General features: G+C 41.4%; 1 protein-coding gene across 1 annotated transcript in view; it reads left to right on the top strand.

The window, feature by feature from the left end:
• Positions 1 to 23,114, top strand: part of LOC119722129 (cilia- and flagella-associated protein 47-like) — a 64,586-nt gene that overhangs the window by 5,355 nt on the left and 36,117 nt on the right. The window contains exons 6-23 of the mRNA XM_038192170.1: positions 597 to 906; positions 1,580 to 2,008; positions 2,984 to 3,206; positions 3,860 to 4,012; positions 5,988 to 6,091; positions 8,694 to 8,873; positions 9,682 to 9,785; positions 10,527 to 10,639; positions 11,428 to 11,561; positions 12,607 to 12,717; positions 13,732 to 13,862; positions 14,684 to 14,806; positions 15,515 to 15,724; positions 16,359 to 16,509; positions 17,054 to 17,629; positions 18,688 to 18,886; positions 20,558 to 20,779; positions 21,555 to 21,841. Coding sequence (XP_038048098.1) covers positions 597 to 906; positions 1,580 to 2,008; positions 2,984 to 3,206; positions 3,860 to 4,012; positions 5,988 to 6,091; positions 8,694 to 8,873; positions 9,682 to 9,785; positions 10,527 to 10,639; positions 11,428 to 11,561; positions 12,607 to 12,717; positions 13,732 to 13,862; positions 14,684 to 14,806; positions 15,515 to 15,724; positions 16,359 to 16,509; positions 17,054 to 17,629; positions 18,688 to 18,886; positions 20,558 to 20,779; positions 21,555 to 21,841 — 3,760 coding nt within the window. The remainder of the gene's footprint in view (positions 1 to 596; positions 907 to 1,579; positions 2,009 to 2,983; positions 3,207 to 3,859; positions 4,013 to 5,987; positions 6,092 to 8,693; positions 8,874 to 9,681; positions 9,786 to 10,526; positions 10,640 to 11,427; positions 11,562 to 12,606; positions 12,718 to 13,731; positions 13,863 to 14,683; positions 14,807 to 15,514; positions 15,725 to 16,358; positions 16,510 to 17,053; positions 17,630 to 18,687; positions 18,887 to 20,557; positions 20,780 to 21,554; positions 21,842 to 23,114) is intronic.

Genomic DNA, 23,114 nt, shown 5'->3' on the forward strand with positions numbered 1-23,114 from the left:
CTGTGCACAAATAACTGTCGGACGCTGGTCAAAACATCATCACAATACTTCTGGATCCTGGTTCCCTGCTGCGTATTATGATGCACGGCTGTTGGCAACCAGTGATGGAACCATGCCCCAGGCTTCGGTTCCAAATAGACAGTATTAGTCTCGCCAGTCAACGGTCGCTTTTTCATGAACGTCTTGGTACCAAGCACTGACTAGTCTAGTCACAGACTCCCTATTTGAATTAACCCAATTGTTATCCGAGTAATCAGTTGAACGGAAGCCGAGGTCTACAATTTTAAATTTATATTAGCCATCAATTTGCAATATTTTCAATATGTTGTAAATTGCAATGCTTTCTTTTCTTTCGAAATACCCATTATTAACCTTGATTGGAAGGGCCCAGTCAGGACACAAAGTAAATGCACAAAAAAGCAGGATGCTCCAAAATCTGTTAAATTTTCTGCAAGGCTGACAATTACAACTATAATTTAGATACCTTGTTTGGACATGTATGGCATTAGTTATATTGAAGCTTTATTTTGATGATTAAGAAGACTTTTACAATTTCAATAAGTCAATAAGATGTTAATTAAAACAAATTATTTCAGGGGACTGATCTGACAAAATCAACGGTCGCAACGCTGGCCACAAAGGACATGGATAGAGTCCGTAGCAGCACCAATGAGCTGACGTCCCTAGTCACTGCAATCCCATCCCAGGGAAAGCTGGCTCCTTACCAGCGGGCACCGGTCTTCTTCCGCTTCAGCCCCCGCTACAACACGGCCCAGCAGGGCTGGAAGGGGACGGCTACCCCACCCCCTAGGCAGGACTTTGCTCTCTTCATGCAGATTGTGGTGATTGGGAGCAGTAAAGGGTTCGGGGCGGAGAATGACGCAGGGAAACAGAATGGAAATGAAGGTAGGTTTCATATTTTCCTATTAGTACTTAACCCTCTGCTCTTGCAAATTGTGGCCTTTGCCCACGTAAATGGTGGCTTTTGACAATGTAAATTGTGACTTTTCACAATGTAAATTGTGACTTTTCACAATGTAAATTGTGGCCTTTGATCATGTAAATTGTGGCCTTTGACCATGTTAATTGTGCCTTTTGAATGTGTAAATTGTGGCCCTTTGACCATGTCAATTGTGGCCTTTGACCATGTAAATTGTGGTGTATGACCATGTATATTGTGGCCTTTGACCATATAAATTGTGACCTTTAACCATGTAAATTGCGGACTTTGACCATGTAAATTGTGGCCTTTGCCTATGTAAATTGTAGCCTTCGACCATGTAAATTGTGGTCTTTGACTGTATAAATTGTGGCCTTTGACCACGTAAATTGTGGCCTTTGAACATGTAAATTGTGACCTTTAGCCATGTAAATTTGTGGCCTTTGCATTGCTAAAAAATAGCAATTTAGAAAAGGAATCTATTATTCGGGATGGAACACTGGGAATGGATCTTTAAACTCCCCCCTCCCATCCAAGAAAATTTAGTTCTCTACCTTTTAAAGTTTTAAACATGATACCATTAATTCCTTAGTTCTCATTTATTTTGTTCACTTCTACTTCCATTTAACATCTCTCCAGGTACCAAAGTAGAGGTAGCTCTCACCGGCACGGCCCTGCCTGTCCTCCTCAGCCTCTCCCCGACCAATCATTTTGACTTTGGCGAGTGCCCTGTCGGCGAGCACGTAGACACCCTCTGCACCCTCCGCAATGACGCCACCCACCTCCCAGTCTCCTTCGTCTGCCGCCAGGTGGCACAGTTCTGCGTCTACCCGTCCTTCGGGAAGCTGACCCCCGGGGAGTCCCAGGACCTGATCTTCTCCTTCAAGCCCAACCAGTACGGCTCCTTCAAGCTCAGTCAAGTCATGGACGTCCTGGGATCGGTGGCCGATGAGGGGGAGGAAGCCAATCCACTGGCCACTCATTTGGAGGCCATTTATGGCCTGCATATCTCCCTGCATGGTGTCAGTAATGCCGAGTCGAAGAAGAGAGAACCCAAATTCAACCCTGGTGAGACCAGCTTCTGTAAAGAAAAAAAAACACCGTGCAAATTCTCTTTTTATAAATTTGATTCCAGTTGTTAATGTGAAAGAAAATTGTCAGTTCTTATCAAATTCAAAAGAGCACTTAATTTACCAGTGACGAGCCTAAAATGTGTACTTAGGATCGAATATATCAATCAGAAGTTGGTCTTTGAACTAGAATTTTTTTTTCTAATTTTCAATGGAGTATTGTAATTTGGCCCTTCTTCTTAATAATTGGACTTTACATAAAAGCAGAAAATTGAGCATCACATAAGTATGAATTAAACTTGAAATTCACATTTTTGGTATGCAATATTCTTATTTGGACTGCATTCTAACTTGGATCCTACAGCCTCGTCTTTTTTGGGAAACAAGCTTTGTAAATAGTTTTACATGTATGCGATGTATGAGAGGGGCTCACTAAGCAGTATTAAGTAAAACTAACTGACACTTTACCACTGTAATGAATGATCACCGTTTCAAGAAATATAGGATCCGATTTTATGACGTCAAAGTACCACGTGACCATCTGGTTTCACTGTTATCGGCCACCATTGCATTAGGCAAGCGTTTAGTTACCACGTCATGCGTTGTAAACAAGATAGGGCTTATTTTCACTCCAAAAAGCCCCATGAATTCTTTATCAAATGGCAAAATGGTCACTACCTGTGCCGTGTACAGTTGTCATTATCGTGCCGACCAAGCACTAGGTGTAGGCTCCGCGTTTTTCTCAGTTTTTGCCATCCATCACAGCTTTGAAGGCTTGCCCACTATCAACTACTCTCAGCGCTCGACGATCACTGCCTACTACAATGGTGACGCTGACTTTCCGGTACCTAGATATAGGCCGGGGAAGGACTTTTTATTTTTTTAACTACTCCATAATCCACTTGCCACATTACATATTACATACATTACATATTTGACCACACATTTCATGTTGATTTTACCCCCCATCCAGGCATTACACCCCGTGTAGTTGGTGAGGTTGGTCAATTCGTCGATGTCACTATGGATGAAGCTAAACCCTATGAACCCCGGGCGGCCATGTTAGGAGCCCCAAAGACTAAAGGCCTTCATGCTACCAGGTCAGCCGGGCACATACCAGACGCCAGAGCCCTGGTGGCTTACCCTAATGACCGAGCACGCAGTATCAGGCCCAGCTACAGACGAGTTCAGTACAAGTAAGTCACATGGGGTTGAACGTTTAAAGGAACACTTTTGAAAGAATGCGTCCATTTGGGCTCAAAAGGGCATTACTTTGAAAAAATGATAGTTGGAAAGATGGTTAAGAGTAAGAACGTTCAGAAAACTATACCTTACTGCCCACAGAAATATTTGGGTTCAACATTGTTGCTCTAAAAATTCAAGTCGTTGGAAACTGATATCTCTAAGTGAATAATCACATGCATTTCATGCGGTGCTGGTCTTTTGCTGACATCTTGGTATGCTTAAAGGTAAAAGCGAACTACTAACGGAAATTTCCAAAAAAGCATCCTTAGACACATCTTTGGAAATGACCGTCTTTTATTGTATTCTTCAAAATGACAGCATGCCAGAAGGAATAATTTCACAGGGAGTTTAGTGCCGTTACTATCTTTAAACCAAGTATGTTTTTCAGCAATAATTTCATCAGTTACTTTTTTGATAGTTCCAAATATGTTCTCTACCTTCAAAATACGCATAGACAAGACACAAAAACTGTTTCAAACTGAGTTACAGTGCCGTTGCAGTTATTGTTAAACCCTTGTTCCATTACCGGTAAGAAATTAAACAAAAATAATACCCAAAACAGTTTGATTAATTGATTTCTCATTTTTTAAAAAATTTCAAACAGGACTATTTTTACCAAGACCGAGCGCCACACCTACGTTGATCCGGACTATGCCTACGATGACAATGAACTGGCTACCATTCAGAAACACAAGAATGTCTACAACGACTACCTGAAGAACAGCCGAGAACGCAGGATTGGAAAAACAAAAGCCAAGTAGGTTTGGTCATGGGAGTCAGTCAGTAAAAGGCCATATTTTGTAACAAACAAGGCGCGAAGTCACACATTGTGATGTATATAAACAGCTATGATCTCATCAAATCTAACCAAAACATGCTCAGGCTGTACATGTGTTTCTTTTACTAATCAATGTTTGTGATAATTCTAAGTTAGGGCTGTGCATCGCAACCTGGTACCCGAGTACCCGACTGATGATGTCGGGAACTGGTTCCAGATTGTGGAATCGGTTATCTGTAACCAACTTTACAAAGTACTTAGTAACTCCTCAGACAATGAATAAGAAAGGTTTTGAATGTCATTTGTAGGGAATTTCAAAATGAAAACCAGGGTACTTGGGAAAACAAAACATATTTCACATTTATTATGCTCGCGAAAGTTGCAATTTATACCATAAAACTCACTGTGCAGTGTACACACTTGTATTTTGCTGTATGGAAGCACCGATGTGGTAGTAATATCGTGTGGACCTTTCTAAACAATCTGAACAGCAACTTCTGAGATTTGAATTTTGGGGTTGGTTTTCTTTAACTGGTACCCATGTACCCGTGTTTTTATCAATCGGGTACCGGGTTCCCGTACTACCCGTAAATGCCCACCCCTAGGCTGCATCCGAATCAACTGTCTAGAGCTAGATCTAGGTCTGCGCCCATTGAAAATACGCGGAGACGCGCTGACAATAGACGTAGCCGTAGCTCTGGAAGCCCATTTCGGACACGGCCCTACTCTAAGTTCACCTGTTTTAAGTTTTATGGTAAGACAAGGCAAGCTTAGTAATGGTGGCCCCAGAGCCCACAACAATTCCATTCAATTGATTCAGAATGGCTATAAACTGGAACTATTTCATGCGCAAGTATATCATGCATCTGGTCTACACAGTGGCCGGATTTAGTCCATTCATTAGCATTAGTTCTTATACGATACCACTGCCCAACTCACAAGTGACAGTCAGTCAGTCTGTGAGTCGGTCGATCAATGAGAAACAAGGAGGACTATAGGCTGGACCTAGAGGACCACCAAAAATGGATTTGAATATTTTCATCCAAAATTAAGTCCAATCCGAGTGACTTGTTTGTTGTCACAGTGGGACAAGTGGAAAGTGAAATTTCAGAAATCAATTTATTTGACTGCGTCGTATTTACATTTTAACAGGTGGCAGAAAGTTCAGGAACCGCACCCTTGCAGGTTGATAGCAAAGTTTGAATTCTGCATCATAGCTCCTCATGTCAATATCACGATCATTTTGTTCTGATTTCAACTATTCATTGCCGTCACAGCTATAAAATGAGAGTATCAGAAATTTAGATGAGGGGTCTTCTTTATCAATCCCATATGACACATTTTAGAGAATTCACCATGTATTTTTATCAAGACATCTCTTTCCATTTGATAATTTTAAGCTTCTATGCATTAGTCTTGCACACATTCATTGCTTGCCTTGAAAATGAAGGTTTTTTTTTTCATATCCGTGTGTCTGCAGAATGCATTACCAGAAATATTTTCATTAGGAATTTCAATCCCCAACAACAGAAATTAAATATAATTTAATGTCCAATATCAAAGCAAAACTTGATATTCAGGTTACAAACATACAGTAACCTTACCAGTTTCCCACCATTTATGCGTTTCTGTCATAGACTAGTTCTTACTTTGTCTTGTTAATTCATTGCTCTATCAATTAAGTAAATGCGATTTCACAAAATTCATCTCACTTTCATCACTTTTTTCACATTCATCACATTTGCAATCAACAAATTCACTTCATAAAAATGTTCAAACTTTTATGCAGTATTCACTTTCAACAAAGTTCATGATTAGTCAATATGTGAAAACAGTCATCAATTATAACAACATCGATTTTGTGGGAAATATTTTGGTTAAGGTACCAAAAAAAAATTCACAATTACATGACACAGCAGGAATGATATTTGTTCATCTGTTGTTTTTTTTCCAGGGAGTTTCTGGAGCTTGACAATGACAAGGACATCGGTCTGAAGCCAGCCTCTGGGCTGAAACCGGGCAAACTGAAAGTGGACGAAATTAAACCGCCAACTAAGAGTGAGTTATTAAACATTTGAGAATAAGCCAGTTGGGTATTTCAATAACGCGGTCATTCGGGATAACATCTCTGACGTGATGTTACGCGATGTTACGAGCACACCCATTCTGCTGGTAATTTACATGCAAGCGTCGTGTGCCCGCATTAATGAGCCTTTGAAACGTTGGATTATCCCGAATGACCTGTGACCTATATCATTGTGCGCATGCGCAGTTGAAATACCAAACTGGCTTATTGTTAACAATTTTTGTTATAAAGTCAGCTTTAATTCAGTTTTGATTAAAATACATGTTTCAGCTCGTATACATGTAGTTAATTTTTCAGTAGATCTAATTTTTCATAATAGCATTTTTTGTAATAGCATCTATACTACAATTCAAGGAATCTCTGTCTGTCTGTCTGTCTGTCCGTCTGTCTGTCTGTCTGTCCGCCGATTATCTCCAGAACCGGGCACCGTATGAAGTTGAAAATCGGCGGGTGTATTGCTCGGGACAGCAGAATGTGCAGTGCTGAGTTTGAAGTGGTTTGGAAGAGTGGTCCTCGAAAAAGCTGCAAAAAAGCAGTATTTTCTGAGGCCTAGCGCGCCAGAATATAGCCTAGAACTCCGCGCACTGATGTTCTTTTTAATTGTTTACGTCATGTTAAAGCAAGAGCGCGCGTGCTTAATATGACGCAACAATGGAAAAAAGGACGGGCACATCATGGGGTTCTTTTCAATTGTTTACGTCATGTTCGAGCTAAAGCGCGCGTGCTCAGTATGACGCAAACAGTGCAAAAAGGACGGGCACATTGTAGGGCTATAGCACTGCAACCATGTCTTCGTACGTACATATACGAGAGTGGCATGCACGGGCACATGCATTTTGTGGTCAACTGAGCAACCATCACTGCACTGTATGTAGGCGGTCGACTGAGCGACTCTAATACAATATGGTATCGCCCTACAACTACGCCCTACAGTTGTTGGGCGATACCATATTGTCCAGTAGGGGTAAATATCAGTGCCAGGGGGGTGACGACATTTTGTGCGTTTAACTTGCGAGTGTGCGTTCACACCATTGAATAATGTGCGTTGTTACACGAGCTGCAGTTCTCAACTGCCCCTTCCGAACACGCACATTTTCGACTGGCCTCAGAAAAGCAGTATTTTCTGAGGCAAACGCGCCAGAATATAGCCTAGAACATAACACCACGCACAGCCGTTCTGTTCAATTGTTTACGTCATGTAAAGCTAAACCGCGCGTGCTCAATATGACGCAAACAATTCAAAAAGGACGGGCACGCGCACGTGCATTGTAGGGCGATACCATTGTCCAGTATGGGTGAATAGCACTGCGTACCATATGTTTCCGTTTACTGCACGGGCACATGCATTTTGCAGTCGATTGAACCACTATTGTAGGCGGTGGATTGAGCAACCTTACTCACGTAGGTGAGTAGCTGCACGGGCGTATGGGTGAATATCAGTGCCGGGGATGGCCTGGCGACATGTGAGTTTAACCTGTGAAAACAACACAAATTGAATCGTGTGCGTTGTTTGCATGATATGAGCATTTTGAAATTGCCCCTAACGAACAGGTGCATTTTTTTTGACGTACATGTACGTGAGTGGCATGCACGGGCACAGGCACGGGCACATGCATTTTGTAATCAACTGAACAGCCATCACTGCACTGTATGTAGGCGGTCGACTGAGCAACTCTTACTGTAGGGTGATACCATATTATCCAGTAGGGGTAAATATCAGCGCCAGGGCAAGACGACATTGTGTGCGTTTAACCTGCGAGTGTTCGTTCAACCTGTGGAAGCACCATTGAATAATGTGCGTTGTTTCCATGAGCTGAACTGCCCCTTCCGAACAGGCACGTTTTCAACTGGCCCTGCACTAGTCTTACTATAATTCAAGGAATCTCTGTCTGTCTGTCTGTCCGTCGATTATCTCCAGAACCGGGCACCGTATGAAGTTAAAAATCGGCGGGTGTATTGCTCGGGGCCACAGAATGTGCAGTGCCAAGTTTGAAGTGGTTTGGATGAGCAGTTCTCGAAAAAGCTGCAAAAAAGCAGTATTTTCGGAGGCAAACGTGGCAGCTTAGAACATAACACCACGCACTGCCGTTCTTTTCAATTATTTACGTCATGTTTAAGCTAAAGCGCGCGTGCTCAATATGACGCAAACAATGCAAAAAGGACGGGCACGCGCACATGCATTGTAGGGCGATACATTGTCCAGTATGGGTGAATAGCACTGCATACCATGTTTTCGTATGTACACGGGCACATTATTTTTGCAGTCGACTGAGCGACCATTGTAGGTGGTCGAACTTCAAACCTAGCACAAACTTTGACGTAAGTGTGCGTTCAACCTGTGAAAACAACACCATTGAATTGCGTGCATTGTTTGCACGAGCAGTTCTCCAAAACTCTGCAAGTATGCAGCCTATACCAGCGGCAAAGCAGTTTGCGTTTCCCGAACATGCACATTTTAGACGGGCACTGCACTAGTTGAATCAAATGTGACAAATCCAGCATACTATGTTTATTTATCTTCAAGCAACCTGAATCCTCGATCCTGATTGGTGGCCTTTTCTTTGCTTTTCGTAGCACCAAGTCCACGGGACAAATCTCGTCGTATGCTGAGCTCCAAGCAGCTAGCTGAGAAGGAGCTCAACTCTACCTCGCGTCCCTTCAGCCGAGGCCTCAATGCCGTGCCCATGACGCCCCAAGAGAAGGCCGATTGTAAGAAGATTCTCACTCCGCAACAGCTACATCAGGTGGTCATTGGTAAGCTAGCATTTTCTCTTAAACTCCTCGACTTTTAGTTCGTGTGACATTGGGAGCCCATATTAGTACAATACAATATGTCCAAAACAGAAAGTGTCCATCTGACTATTTTTTTTAAAAATAACCACGAAACCGTGAGGACAAATTTGAAAAGCCTTGGCCTCAATCCCTGTGAGTTTCATTGAATTTCAGTCACGCATCACTGCACAATTGTCAATTGATTATAACATTTTTGGACACTGTGACCAAATTCCTTGCCCTAATGAATTTCAGTGCTGTATTAAGTAAGCTGTGTAAGCTGTGCTTTTAACTGTTAATTGTTTTGAGCTGAAACTCCCCTTATTTAGTTTTTGATGCTGTAGATTGTTTCAAATATACATAATCTTGAAAATTAGTCAACATTTACCACAAGAGACTAATTGTTAATAATAATGCTCAGTTGTTTATTTTACCTTTTCAGAAGTTAAAATATGATACATCGAAATTCACTGAGATAAATCAAAAAAAATTCACAAACATGTTGATCTTTACTGCAGAATAACTTTATCTTTTACAGTGAAATCTTAATAAGTCAAACCTCAAGGGAACAGGTTCAAAATTTGACTTAAGCAGAGTTTTGAGTTAAGCAGGGTTGTATATCATTGTTATACTACTGAAGGCAATGGATTCTTTGTGTGACTTGACAGTTGTTTTGAGTTATCAGAGTTTGACTTATCGATATTTCACTGTATTTGAAAGAATCATTGTGTATTTGTAAGCAGAATGAATGATATCACCACAGGAACTGAATGGTCTTTTTCATCAACAGGTCCACCAACCATAGACTTTGGCCAGGTCTGTCTCAAATCAACCAGCGTACAAAAACTCAGCATCATCAATAACCTGGATCAGTTCATCCATGTTGAAGTTGATGTAAGTACAGGCAATGGGCAAGCTCACTGCATGTTGAAGTATAAAAATTCTCTATTCGTTAGCTGGTATCTTCCTGTACATTCTTTCAAACAAAATTAATTCTTGCTGTTCATACTTTTGTGACTGATATGCTAGCTTTACATTGTTTGTTGCTTTCTGTCTGTACAGCCACATGCTAGGTAGAAAAGATTAAGGATGCCCCTTGTCTGTCCTTGAAACAAAATTTCAATTTCATTCATGTCAGTTATACTTGGTATAGGCCTAAACATAACAAATAAAGATCATTTTCACACATGCAATTCGCACGTACTGAAATTTGTATCCTTGTGGAGTCATTTCTTTGTTCTCGTGTACTAAAATTTTAGAATGTGAAAATCTCGTTTCAAAATGCTCCTATTTTAACCAGAATTTATTTTCTGGGCTGAAATTTGGACTTATATCCCTTACATAAAATACTTCAATTTGCGACAGATCAACACACCTTGGAAATTCCTAGTTTTGAGTAAAATCCATCTATTTCATGATAACCTTGTGGAGAGGTTTTCACCTATAGAAATTGCCCTGTGGAGACGTATACAATCTTTTGTTCCCTATTATACACGTCTCCATAAGGTAGTGACTTACGAAACGTACATGCACAAGATTAGAAATGCATGCACAAGATTGGAGATTGAAAACAAAACAAGTAGACATAAAGATTTAAAATGTGATATCATTCTGGAATGTGGTTCATGTCTTTAGATTGATTGTCGTGAGTTACGACAGACCAGCCCCTTGTCTCAAGTTGTTCCTCCAAACTGCAAGGCAGCACTTCCACTCATCTTTGAATCCAACACCAAGGGACGATTCCAGAGGTAAATTGATATGTTTAAACCCTTGTTATTTCATCGTAGGTTTATTTACAAAAGTTAACATGATTTGGATCTTTCAATTCAGATTTCCCCCCCAGTGCTTCACCAACTGAGCTACAGGGTATTGCTTAATCCGTTCAAAGAATGTCACCATTTTAAAGCAATGACCCTGAAACCTGTTGCATCTAACAACAAAAGCAATTTATTGTGTGTTCTTACTGTTTGGAACAACAAAGAAAATGACACAGAATACTTGTTTCAACAACTGTAGTACACAATATGTTTATTATTAACAACCCTGGTTAGGTAAACAATAGGATTTATAAAATCAGGCCTTTAAAAGGACTTTGTTGAATATTTTTAACATTTCAACTGAGGTTTTATTGCTGGTGATGTTTAAAGACAATTGTGACGACAATTCTTGAAATAACGTTTTTGGACGAAAGAGGTCCAAAGATGCCCAAAGCCACAGTGCTTACAACCGAGCAATGTTGGAGATATTTGAAGAAGCACTCAAGATCACGCAAAGATTAAGTCACCATGTCAACCTAGTCAATTTTGTTTCGTAGAGTGGTGCATTTTAATATCTCAAAAATAAATTAGTTAAAAACAAAATCAGTGGACCCAATTTTCATTCTGATTCCCCGTGGAAAATTAGTAGTTCCTGAGAAATTTGGTGTGCATAAAACCTGTTAATGGTGTGGCATTTTATAATACAAATCTGGTTATAAAAGATTTTAAATGGAGCAAAATTTGTAGATATGTATTATTTTCATGCCATTTGTCCATAGGAACGTAACATACACCGTCAACAAATTGAACAAGGAGCATGTGATAGTCTATGCTGATGTGGTCGCGGTAGCGTTGGAGTTGTCAACAGAGAGATTGGAGCTCAAGCCTACCCCAGGACTGCCAGCTGAAGCAGGTAGGCACATTTTTCCCTTGTGATCTTGCCCAAATCTGCTAATTCTTTAAACAGTATTTCTTTCTTCGATCACTGATTGAAGTTTTCTTTACCTTGGGCGGTAACTGTCATGAATAAAATCCTTACCGTGTCATATTCGGCAGACTAAGTTGAGGTCTGTCAGTGGTTAAGTAGAGAAGATGTGTGCATTTGTAAGCTGTTTCGCTAGAATTTAGCTTGTGGCGTTTTCTACAAGTTCTTAGAAATTACTCATAAGATGGAAATTGCATTGGAGGGGGTGTAAATCAATGTGAGGTTTTGCTTTTATTACATTGTCATTTTGTTTTTAGAAATTACTGAGCATGCAGTGTCAGTGGGCAAAATTCACTATTGAGAGTGTACATCCTCCTGACATAAACATTCCATTGAAAGCAGGGATGTGGTCAAGTCCATCACAAGTCCCTGCAAGTCCATCACAAGTCTATCAGTCTCAAGTAAAAGTCACTAGCTATTCAGATGAACTGTTATAACAGCATTCCTTTGTTATTGTTCATATCCCTGTTACTTGTGACTGGATTTGTGAATGGACATACGATTTGTGATTTACTTGTGACTTGACTTGTGATGGACTCAACTACATCCCTGATTGAAAGTCATTGATTTAGGGCTGTCTGCTTTGTTGGATTTGCACTGGCCAGCCGACCAGAGTTACATCAATTTCAAGTTAAAGATGTCTGCACCAGTGTGTGGGTTGTGGGCTTGAGTCCCATCCAAGTAATTTTTCCTCACATGCTACCAGAAAGTTCTGAGCATAATTTGTAGCAGTGACGACAGCTAATACTAAGATGCAGTGTTGCAGTCAAGTCCACCAGTCCTCCAGTCTCAAGCTATTCAAATAAACTTTGACAAAGGCATTCTTTTGTTATTGTTGATCCCTTGCACTTGTCACTGGACTTGTGTGAAGACTTATGATTTACTTCTGACCAGACTTGTGATGGACTTGAGATGGACTTAACTACAACACTGCTAAGATGTCATCATTACATCATCATTTGTTCCCACACAGGTTTGAGAGACATCATCACCTTACGTAACTCCCGTAACTACCCGGCCGAGTTCACATGGCAACCCATCCTGGGTGAGAGGGGTACTGCCTTCTCCATCAGACCTGCATCCGGTATGTCAAAATCCTAGTAATCATATAAATGATCAACTGTCTTCTTGTTGAACAAAAAGTAAAAACATTACCTGTGTTCTGTTGTAATGCTTTCAGATATATACACTACAGTAATATACCGGTACACTACACAGACAATTGGTCTCTCATGTGGGGAGTGTGGCCTAATTTTTAGGGATGTGACTCATGATCGGAGGGTCAGGGGTACGAATCCAGCTGCTGGCCATTTGTTGTGTCCTTGGGCAAGCCACTTCACCCCCACTTGCCTCTCTCCACAATCAGAGGGTCGGGGGTTAGAGTCCAGCTGCTGGTCATATGTTGTGTCTTTGGGCAAGCCATTTCAGCCGCACTTGCCTCTCTCCACCAATAGAGAGTATAGATGGGTACCTGGGGGGTATAGAAATATTCTCAGTCATTTCATGCTACTGAAACCGGAGATAAACGCCGGCCTAATGGGCCACATTGGCTTGTGACAGACGGGCTTGTGACTTTCTTTTTACAGTTGGCCTCCACTTCCAGTTTTCTTTGAGTATATAATCCACTTAACCTTTGAAATTCCCTAGTGTGTGATCTGGAGATGAGAAACACACTCAATTTTTTTTCACTAGTTACTAGAAAATTGCGATATATCGACTCCGTGCACAAACAGTAGAGGGTGCTTTGTGACCACTTCCGAGAGCTCCAGTGGGAGTGACACACTGCTTACGTATACTGATTCATCAGCTATTACATGAAGTACACGCAATTACTTAAATTCCATATGCGCACAAACCCATAGCGTTTTCGCCTGAGCACCATCGGCAATGCATTTAAATTTCCCTCCCAGTGATCTCTCCCAACTCGCTCTTTTTGTAAGGGGAGTATGTGAATTAAACAGGCAGCAAATCATTTTTTACCCTCACCTTTTACGAGGTAATTTTACATTCTTCCCTGATTGTTGAGGGGTTATTGTACACAGAGTCCATATCATGGAGTTCTGTCGGCAGTAATTGATACTTGTCGTCATTCTTACAGGCACTGTGGACCCTCTGAAGGATTTAGAATGTGAGGTCGTCTTCCATCCGTCCTACCATGCACCAGAAGATGGAGAGTTTGCTCTGAAGGTGCACGGTGGGGACACGCTCAAACTCAAATGCTTCGCTGATGTAAGTTCAAAATGATTTTAAACTCAAATTTGGCTTCTTTTTTTTAAGTACAGCCCTGGTTCTTCTAGGGGGCAGTGAAGATGATCGCCCCATTCCATATGTGGAGTGCCGTGGCCTTGTGGTCTTGAGCATTGAATTTGTGGTCTGCGGGTAATTCTGCAGGTTGTGGGTTCGAGTCCAGCCTGTGGTTGTGGTGCGTGTGCCCTTGGGCAAGGCACCTTGTCACTCATTGCTTCTCTCCACCCAGGAGTAAATGGGTGCCTGTGAGGACAGAGATGGTTATTGTGATTGATTTTAGCTGCTTTGCGCTGAAATGACAGCATCAAGCTTAATACTCCCCAGGGAGGTGAGATTGTCTTTGGAATGTTTCATTGGCCCAAGTGAGCAGGGGTAATAATAATGTAGCGCCTTGAGCACCAGTACTGTTGAATATGTGGGCTTACTAAATTATTACGCATTATTCCAGAAAATAATCTGGGCAGATTTATGTGCTTAGCATAAAGCAGCTGCGAAACCAGTTACAAGTAGTTTATATGAATAGCATGACATGTTGACTGGTAATCTTTTTTTGCTAAACCCATTTTTTTCTGATAAGGAAGTCCCTGTGTTTGGCCATTTGTCTGTGCTCTTTGAATTGTACACAAGTTGCTCTTTCCATTTAAAACTTTAAAAAGTTAATAGGTGAATGAATTGCTTGGACATTTTTTTATCAGTGTATAGAGGGTCTTGTTTAAAAAAATGATTACCAGATTTGAAGGGCAAATAACATTCCATGCAAAAGTTGGAAGCAAATTTGTAAAACTGACTTTTGTGCATCACAGCTCGGTTCTACACAAGTGATGTTCATGGAAAGACGAGTGTTGTTTGGTCAGGTCCCTCTTCATCTGACTACCTCCAGGTCTGCTGTGCTGCAAAACACAAGCCAGAACCACGCTTACTTCCAGGTACCACACCATTTTCTTCTGGTTACTTGTTTAACAAGTTACTTATTTTACCATTTGAATTAGAAAATTGTTAAATTTGTGTAGAGGCTTTTGTTACGTCATTTTCAGAGTTGCAATCAGGTCATCATAAGTCAATCACAAGTCCATCATCAGCCATTCAGTTTCAAATCAGGTGTCAAACTATTCAAGTGAACTAAGATATCGGCATTCCTTTGACACTGTGTTACTTGTGACTAGACTTACGACTTGACTCGGGATTGACTTGTGACTGACTTGTGACTGAATTTTGATTGACTAGTAATTGACCTGTAATTGACTTGTGATTGACTTGTGATGACTTCCAATTGACTTTGACTGACTTCTGATTGACTTGAGATTGACTTGTGATTGACTTGTGATTTATTGTGTTGACTTCTGATTGACTTGTGATTGACATGTGATTGACTCATGATTGACTTGTGATATTACTTATGATATGACTTGTGATCAACCTCTAATTGACTTCTGATTGACTAATGATTTACTTATGATTGGCTTATGATAAACTTAGGATTGACTTATCATTGACTCATATTCGACTCGAGATTGACCTGTGTCCAGACTTGTACTTGACTTGTGAATGCTTCAGATTGCCCTTGTGATTACCTTGTGATTTGACTTGTGATTGATTTGTGACTGACTCAGTTCCGATTCTGGCTTTGATCCCAGGTCGTGGATCCCAGCCCGGTACCCGGCCTCACCGTCACACCAGTCCAAGGCGTGGTTCCCGTGGGCGGTACCACTGAGCTAGGCATCTACTTCACCCCTGGAGCTGTCATGAAGTTTGACACCAGGCTAGAGGTGGCTATCAGAGGCTGGAAGACTATTGAGCTGAGGATGGGGGGCACCGTGGAACCTCCCATGGTGGATATCGATGTGGTAAGACCATAGAGCTATATTAAATTACTAGAGCGCTAACTCCTCATTCTGTGCGCGGAGATGCTTTGAAGCCATCCTGGGCGCAGACATTTTGAATTCATGTGCGTGTTTGAAGAACATAAGGAATTAGATGGATTGAATTTTGAAAGTGTACTCTACATGCAACGCGCAAGTAGAACATACGCAAACAACTTAAGCGCGTCATTGACGGTTTAAAAAAACGTGAGGTGATGGCAAAAAGCATCTTCAGCAAATTCGCGCATGCGTTGCGCTGTTTGTGTAGAGCAAAATGACATGCTCAATTGCTGATCGTGCGTTTCAGTTTTGGGCGTATCGGCTTCGATGACGCACCAGTATGGAATACAAACGCAGATATGCAAATAGCCGTACAAAAGCCGTACAAAAGTTCTAGGTCTCCATAGGTTTGTGCACAAACATGGATGCGCCCAGCTGGCATTACTTTGTTCAAGAAGTTAGCGCTCTAGTAATTTAATATAGCTCTATGGGTAAGACTAACTTCTCCATTGAGTTGTACTGTCTTTAATGTTCCATAATTTGTCTCAAGTGCTTTGAATTATGATTACGTACAGTTTCAGATATTAGAAATTCTTCAATTTTCCATCTTTCCATTCAGCCCACCTTCCAACTTGGCGGTGTCTACTGTGCCTCTAATCTGACCGTCCCATTCAAACTGATCAACAAAGCCAGGACGAGAGCCAAGGTGGTCTTTGACTTGTCACGTTTCCGTGATTTCTCGCTCAAGTTTGACGCCGATGTCATGGAAGGTAAATCACGAAGCTTTCCTTCTGCTTAACTTATATCCTTACTTATTTAAAGCCTAAAGTACCATTTGCAGTACAAAATCAAAAATACTGAGAAATCAAAAATACTGAGAAATAAAAAATACTGAGAAATAAAAAATGTTGAGTAAAGATGGGATTAGAATGTAAAACCTTACAAAATTAATTTCACCTGACTTGTCATTTTGAAGAGACTTTAATTCTATTGACAATTGGGATAATGTATTAAAACTAAATTTCAATATTGTGATTTTGTCTTTCTCCAACATACTTTTTTTTGCATCAATGTAGGGAAAAAGCTAATTTTGAAATTTATATCTCATCCCAAAAGTAATCTGTCGTACAAAATATATTAAAACTGTAAATGAAATATTTGGTCAAGTTAGCATCAGATTTAGCACCAGATTTAGCACCAGATTTAGCACCAGACTCTTCTGCCAGCTTATTAATGTTAAGTCTGCTACGTTTGCAATTAACAAAATCAGAGTAACAGTCCAATATCAATTGATTTTTGTGGTGTAACGTTTAGAATCTGAAGACACAATGAACCCAGGCGTTTACAAGGTCACCGTGGGCGGCATGCAGACCATCAAATGCCAGCTCAACTTCCAACCCACCGAGGTCGCGTCCTACGACTTCATCATGCCGGTCTCCATCAACCAAACCGAGGCCCCTACCCCGGAGTCCACCCCCTTCCCACCCACCCCGGCCCCCTCCACAAAGAGCATCAACCACATCATCACCCCACGGCCTGTCTTGGTTACTGTAGCGACCCCGCGTCGTCGCATCGTTGCTACGGCGCTGCGTCAACCCCTACAGCTCTCACATTCCAATTTAGACTTCTCCTTACCGTCTGGTTACCTAGACTTTGGCGTGGCCGGCTCCCCGTCCCAGACCCAAGGAACGCTCCTGGTCAACAACAGCAGCAAGAGTTTGAAGTGGAGCCTGGATCTGAGCAGCTGTGGGAAGGCCATGGAGGAAGGCATCTTCCGCTTCCTGATGCCTAACGGGATGCCGTTCCTGTCCTTCAAGGAAGGAGGAGGAACTGTCAAGGACACCTTAGCACCAGGGGAGACCTACCCACTGGGTGTCATGTTCTGTCCAGGTAAGAAGTAATGCAATAGCTATTTTAACAGTTCGCTACGGATGACGTGTATACCCGCAAAGGTTTTGCGGTATTCGGAACGGATGACGGATAAACACGCAGGGATCTAGGCCAGAAATATCTACCAGCGACCCGCTCGCAGCAAGCAAGGCCGGAAATATGAGTGTGCTGCCCGAGGGTGATGGCTTCAACCCACCTGGCATGAGGTCGAGTGAAAAGTAATCCCGAGCCTCGTTCCGTTCTTGTCAAAATAATCCCGGCGTGAACTAGTTAAAGGCACATAAGATCATTTGCTTTTTAAAAATTTTGTTCGTTTTTCAATCATTACACCACTCCAAAATCCCAAAGAGGAATGTTAAAAGCCTAACCTGTTGAAGTTTCAGCTCAGTGGATATTATACTTTTCGAAGAACCATTTTGAAAAACCATGCAAAAACCTTTTGATTACGAAACACGATTTTGTCTATAGCACTCTTTATTTCCAAAAATCAATCTATTGACTAATTCTTGGAAATCACCTACATTTCTTGATTTCTTCTAAATGACAGCAAGTCAGACGAAAAAAAATTTCACATGGTGTTTAGCATCAGTTCCATTTTTAATCCCAGTAAGCTTTTTGATAATAATTTGGTAGGTTACTTTTGGGAGAAATGCAAATGATCCTATATGCCATTAACCAGTTCACATCAGATGACGTGTATACACGCAAAGGTTTTGCGGTATTCGGAACGGATGACGGATAAACACGAGCGAGGCCGGAAATATCTGTCAGTGACCCGCTCACAGCGAGCGAGGCTGGAAATATCAGGGTGTGCTACCCGCAGATGACGGCCTGAAACCGTCTGGCATCGAGGCTCCTGAAAAAAATCCCGTGCCTGGGTCCGGTCACTGTCAAACTAATCCCGGCGCGAACTAGGCAATGTGTGACTGCACCCCCGTTATGGATGGTGTCAAAATTCCCCCAAACCGTCATGTATAACAATAAGGGTTTGCTGTCCTAAATGTTTATCTACAGTACAAAATATCAAATAAGTTGTATTTCTTTTTTATTCTACCTAGATGAGCCGGGAGAATTTCACGCCAAAGTTCCCATCATCCTCAACCATGATGAGTCTCGACCTTACCTCCATATCCACCTCTATGGAGTCCTCAAGTCACCCCAGTTGACCTTTGACCCGCTGGCCATTGTGTTGACCCCGGTTCCCTTGGCAACTAAAGTGTCAGCTGACTTTACCATCCAGGCCGCTGGCTTTAGAAAGTAAGTTTGTTCTGAACATTTATTTAGAATTTCTTTAAAAAGGCAACACAGCAAGTATAATACAGTGGAATGCCGCTTTAATGAACATCGCAGGATCCACAGAAATTGTTTGTAACAGCGATCGTTCGGTATAGCGATTTTAAGCTGCTGGTGCTCCGGTACTCACTTTTCAATAAATATCGCCCTTCAGAACTTCACCCTGCACGCCCTGGTAGTTACTGAAAGATGACTTTGAACACGTGCCGACTATTGAATTATGTAATTACACAGTTTTTGAGCTTACTAACTACAGCAATGGATGGCTTGCCCCTTTTATTCCTTGGTGAAATAATCGCAACTCTGTGGCTTTTTCAATGAAAATGTTCAGTATGTTTTGTACACGACAATCGGGAGCCAAGGACAATGTTCAGTATAGCCGAATGTTCGGTATAGCGGTGTTCGGTATAGCCACGTTCCACTGTAGTATATTCTCAGTGAGTGGCAGATTTGTCATTCAGTCAATTACAACTCAGTCACAGCTCAATATGCAAAAGTTGATTACCTATCAATAAATAAGTCATTCACAAGTAAGTCACATATCAAAGCACAAGTCAGGTCATACATAACAGCGGACGCACATTGACAAATAAATCCTTATGTCACTGTTCATAGGAATAGCTTGTGTAAAGCCCGAGTTCTTTTGCAAATACAGGGGGAGTCAGAATGATCTGGACCCAAATTAAAGAAAATATTAAAAATATGAAGCAATTTTTAAAATAAGTGCAAATGAGATATGTTATAGGCTGGTATCTTGAACATATTTGGTGAGAGTTTCATGTATATCCATTGTACCTTTTTGAAGAAAAGCGCTAGCAAAGAACACACGTTAAAAAACACTCTGACTACGGTTCCATGGTTCAACAGATTTATTGAAATTACGTACTGATGTGAAGCAGTGTAATAACAAATAAACACCTAGTCATGGTGACTGACTCACTTGAAGTTATTGACACATGAAAAAGGCAAAACCAATTCCATGTGCAGACTGGAAAATGAGCCACTTCAATGAAAATGGCATAACTCCTCACCACAGTCACTGATTTAAAAAATTCAAAATTCCTGTGGAAGACAAGGTAATAACCATTCATATGAAACACTCAGTTTTTTCCTCAATGTACTCTATTTGCCACAAAAAGTAATGGTGAACTTGGGTCTAGATCATTCTGACTCACCCTGTATTTGTACGTTTCTTTTAATATTTGTGTCAGCTGTGTATCCAAAACACTCATGTTCTTACTCATTCGAAGTACTCAGTGAGCACAAATTTGGTGCCTTAGGCTTGATTCCTGCAGTAAAACTATATCAGTTAAGTTGAGGACCTTGAAAAAGACTAGAATGCTTGCCCACATCTCAGGCAAATGGTGACCATTCAGTTTTCTCCTGTTTGTTAAAAAGCAATGTTTGAAACCATTTTTTAATACCAGAAATTGTTTCACGTACTCAGTGAGTGCAAATTTGGTGCCTTCCTGCAGTAAAACCTTATAATAATAGTTTAATTGAGGACCTTGAAAAAAGACTAGAATGCTTGCCCACATCTCAGGCAAATGGTGACCATTTTATAATTTTCTCTAGTTTGTTAAAAAGCAATGTTTGAAATCAATTTTAATACCAGAAATTTTTGTACCTACTCAGGGAGACCGTGATTGATGTTGAGCTTCCAGACGTTGAGCTAGACGACGGCAGCAAGATGTCTGTTCTCAGCGTGACCTTCCCCGATGACCAGACTATCCAGCCTTGCTGTGGGGATGAAGGAGACGAGGAACCGTTCATCTTGAAGTGTAAAGTCACATTCTGCTCGCCTAGACCCGTGTCCTTCACACAGCCGGTCAAGTTTGTGGATACTCAGGGAAACAGGTGGGTAGGAAGTAAAATCTGTCATGAGCCAATGTGGTCAATCAGGCTGGTGTTTATCTCCATTTTCAGTGGCATGAAATGACTGAGAATATTTCTGTTTTCCTCTGGATGGGATGCCAGTCAAAAGGTTACTGCTCAGCTAATGCCAGTACCCATTTATATTCCTGAGTGGAGAGTGAAAGTTGGGATAAAGTGGCTTGCCCAAGGACACTACACATAGCCAGCAGCTGGATTCGAAACGCCTGCCCTTTTGATCATAAGTCACGATCCGTAACCGCTAGGCCATACTCTGTTGACTTAAGCCTGAAGGACTTGTAAGGACTTGTGAGGACACTGCTACAACACTGCTCAGTTGGAGAGACACACCACGTACACATACTGGTTTGCGCGAAGTACGCATGACTTATCCTGAATGTGCACAAAGTCATAGCGTCTTTGTGTGAGCATCATGCGTCGTCGGCAGTGCATACAAATGTCTCTCCTTGTGGTCTCCTCCAACTCTCCCTTTCTTACCATTGAGGGGTACGTGTGCATGGAGCTTATAACAGAGCTGCAAAGTGACAAGTAATGCCTCTGTTACAATTCGTTTGAGCTTTTCACCTGACACTGAAACTAGATGTCTTGGGACTGACTTTGGTAATGTTTTGTAAAAATTTAATTACAGCTCTGGTTTTAAAGTCTTCAAAAGGCTTGCACATCACTTGTAGTCTTACCAGATTATTTTATAACTTAATAAGTATCAATGATTTGCAAAACTTCTTTTCTTTTTCCACAGTTTCTCCATCCCAGTCACGGCCACCGCCGATAACTGCCTCCTGACAGCCTATCCCTTCGTAGCCCAGCACCGCACCGACTTCCAGATCGTCACCGAGCAGGGACAGACCCTGCGAGGGCGGCGTTCATCGGCCAACTCTAAAGAGAGTCTGGGGAACGTCGGGGAAGCGGTCATGATCCCCGTGGAGTCACCGAGTAGACCATCTACTCAGAGAAGCTCGGCTAGTACCAGCTCACGGTTTGGTGCAACCACCTCGACCTACGAGGAATCTACTGACAGCATCACAGGTTAGTTTAAGATGTCTATGGGCTCTGTGCGTGAACAAGAGTGGGCACTTTTTACCACTTTAGAGAGCCCAGTGGTTGGGACACACGCGTCTGTGTTCTGGTTTGCGCATGAATAGCACGAAGTACGCCGACTTATTATATACAGAATGTGCACAAAGCCAAAGCATTGTTGCGTGAGCGTCAGGCCCCATCGGCAATACATACAAATGTCTCTTCCAGTGGACTTTTCCCAACTCTCCCTCTTTTGCCGTTAAGGGGGTGGATACTTGTGCAGGGAGCCTTCACGATAAGATCCAGACCCAATTTCATAGCTCTGCTTAACAGTCAATTTTCTGCTAACAGAACCTCCATCTATTTCATAGAGACTGTTAAGCAGTAAGCACAGCAAAAACATGCGTAACCACAGAGGAAAAATTTGCTAAATCAGTGACGTAGCAATAGAAATCTCCATGCGCGCACAACCGTTTGCACATCCACGCCATGAAATTGTGCTTGAGCGGTAGCTTTACTTTATGCTACAGTAAGCACAACTTTCCTGCTATTAAGCAGTGTTATGAAATTGGGCACTGAAGGTTTGCATGGTAAATTCGGCATTTAGAGTATGTTTACCATTGCACTATGTGACAAGCATTCATTTTTGTGAGTTTGTGTGGTTCTGAACAGAACTGGTGGAAACTCACAACAGAGACTTCCTTCCACAGAACTTATTTTGTTGTCTAAAGAAGCTCCAAAACTGGTTTTAATGGTTGTATCTGTGAAGATTGGACTAATGTGAATTTTTGCCAAATATGTATGGAATTTGATCCTTGAGTTTGTTCAACTGTTGTGTTTGATCAAACACGCATTCAAACACTAGGCTGGTTTGATACTACATACAAAACTTATAGTGAAAGGAATTTGAAGCCAATAGAGAATGACATACTTTTTAATCTTGATAAAAATGAAATTTTCACACATATACATGTATGTATCTGGAGTTGAAAGTTATTGTTACTTAATAACTGCAAATGTATATTTCTGAAATTTTAACTTGTATCCTTTAAATAATTTTGGCCAAAAAACCCATACAAACCTTTGTGGCTGTTTCAAAACTACATATAAATGTGAAAGATGCATGCGGGGCCAAAAGGGATTTCAAACTTAAATCTTAATAAATATGAGAATGTCGTACATATATCTGGAACTGAAGTTATTGCTACTTAGTAAACTGGATCGCAATTTTATAGTCAAGTACTCAGAATAGGTATGTATCTATGGATGTTTTATTTTTTAA

Source organism: Patiria miniata, unplaced genomic scaffold (genome assembly GCF_015706575.1).
Source record: "Patiria miniata isolate m_02_andy unplaced genomic scaffold, ASM1570657v1 HiC_scaffold_14, whole genome shotgun sequence".
NCBI classification, from domain to species: domain Eukaryota; kingdom Metazoa; phylum Echinodermata; class Asteroidea; order Valvatida; family Asterinidae; genus Patiria; species Patiria miniata.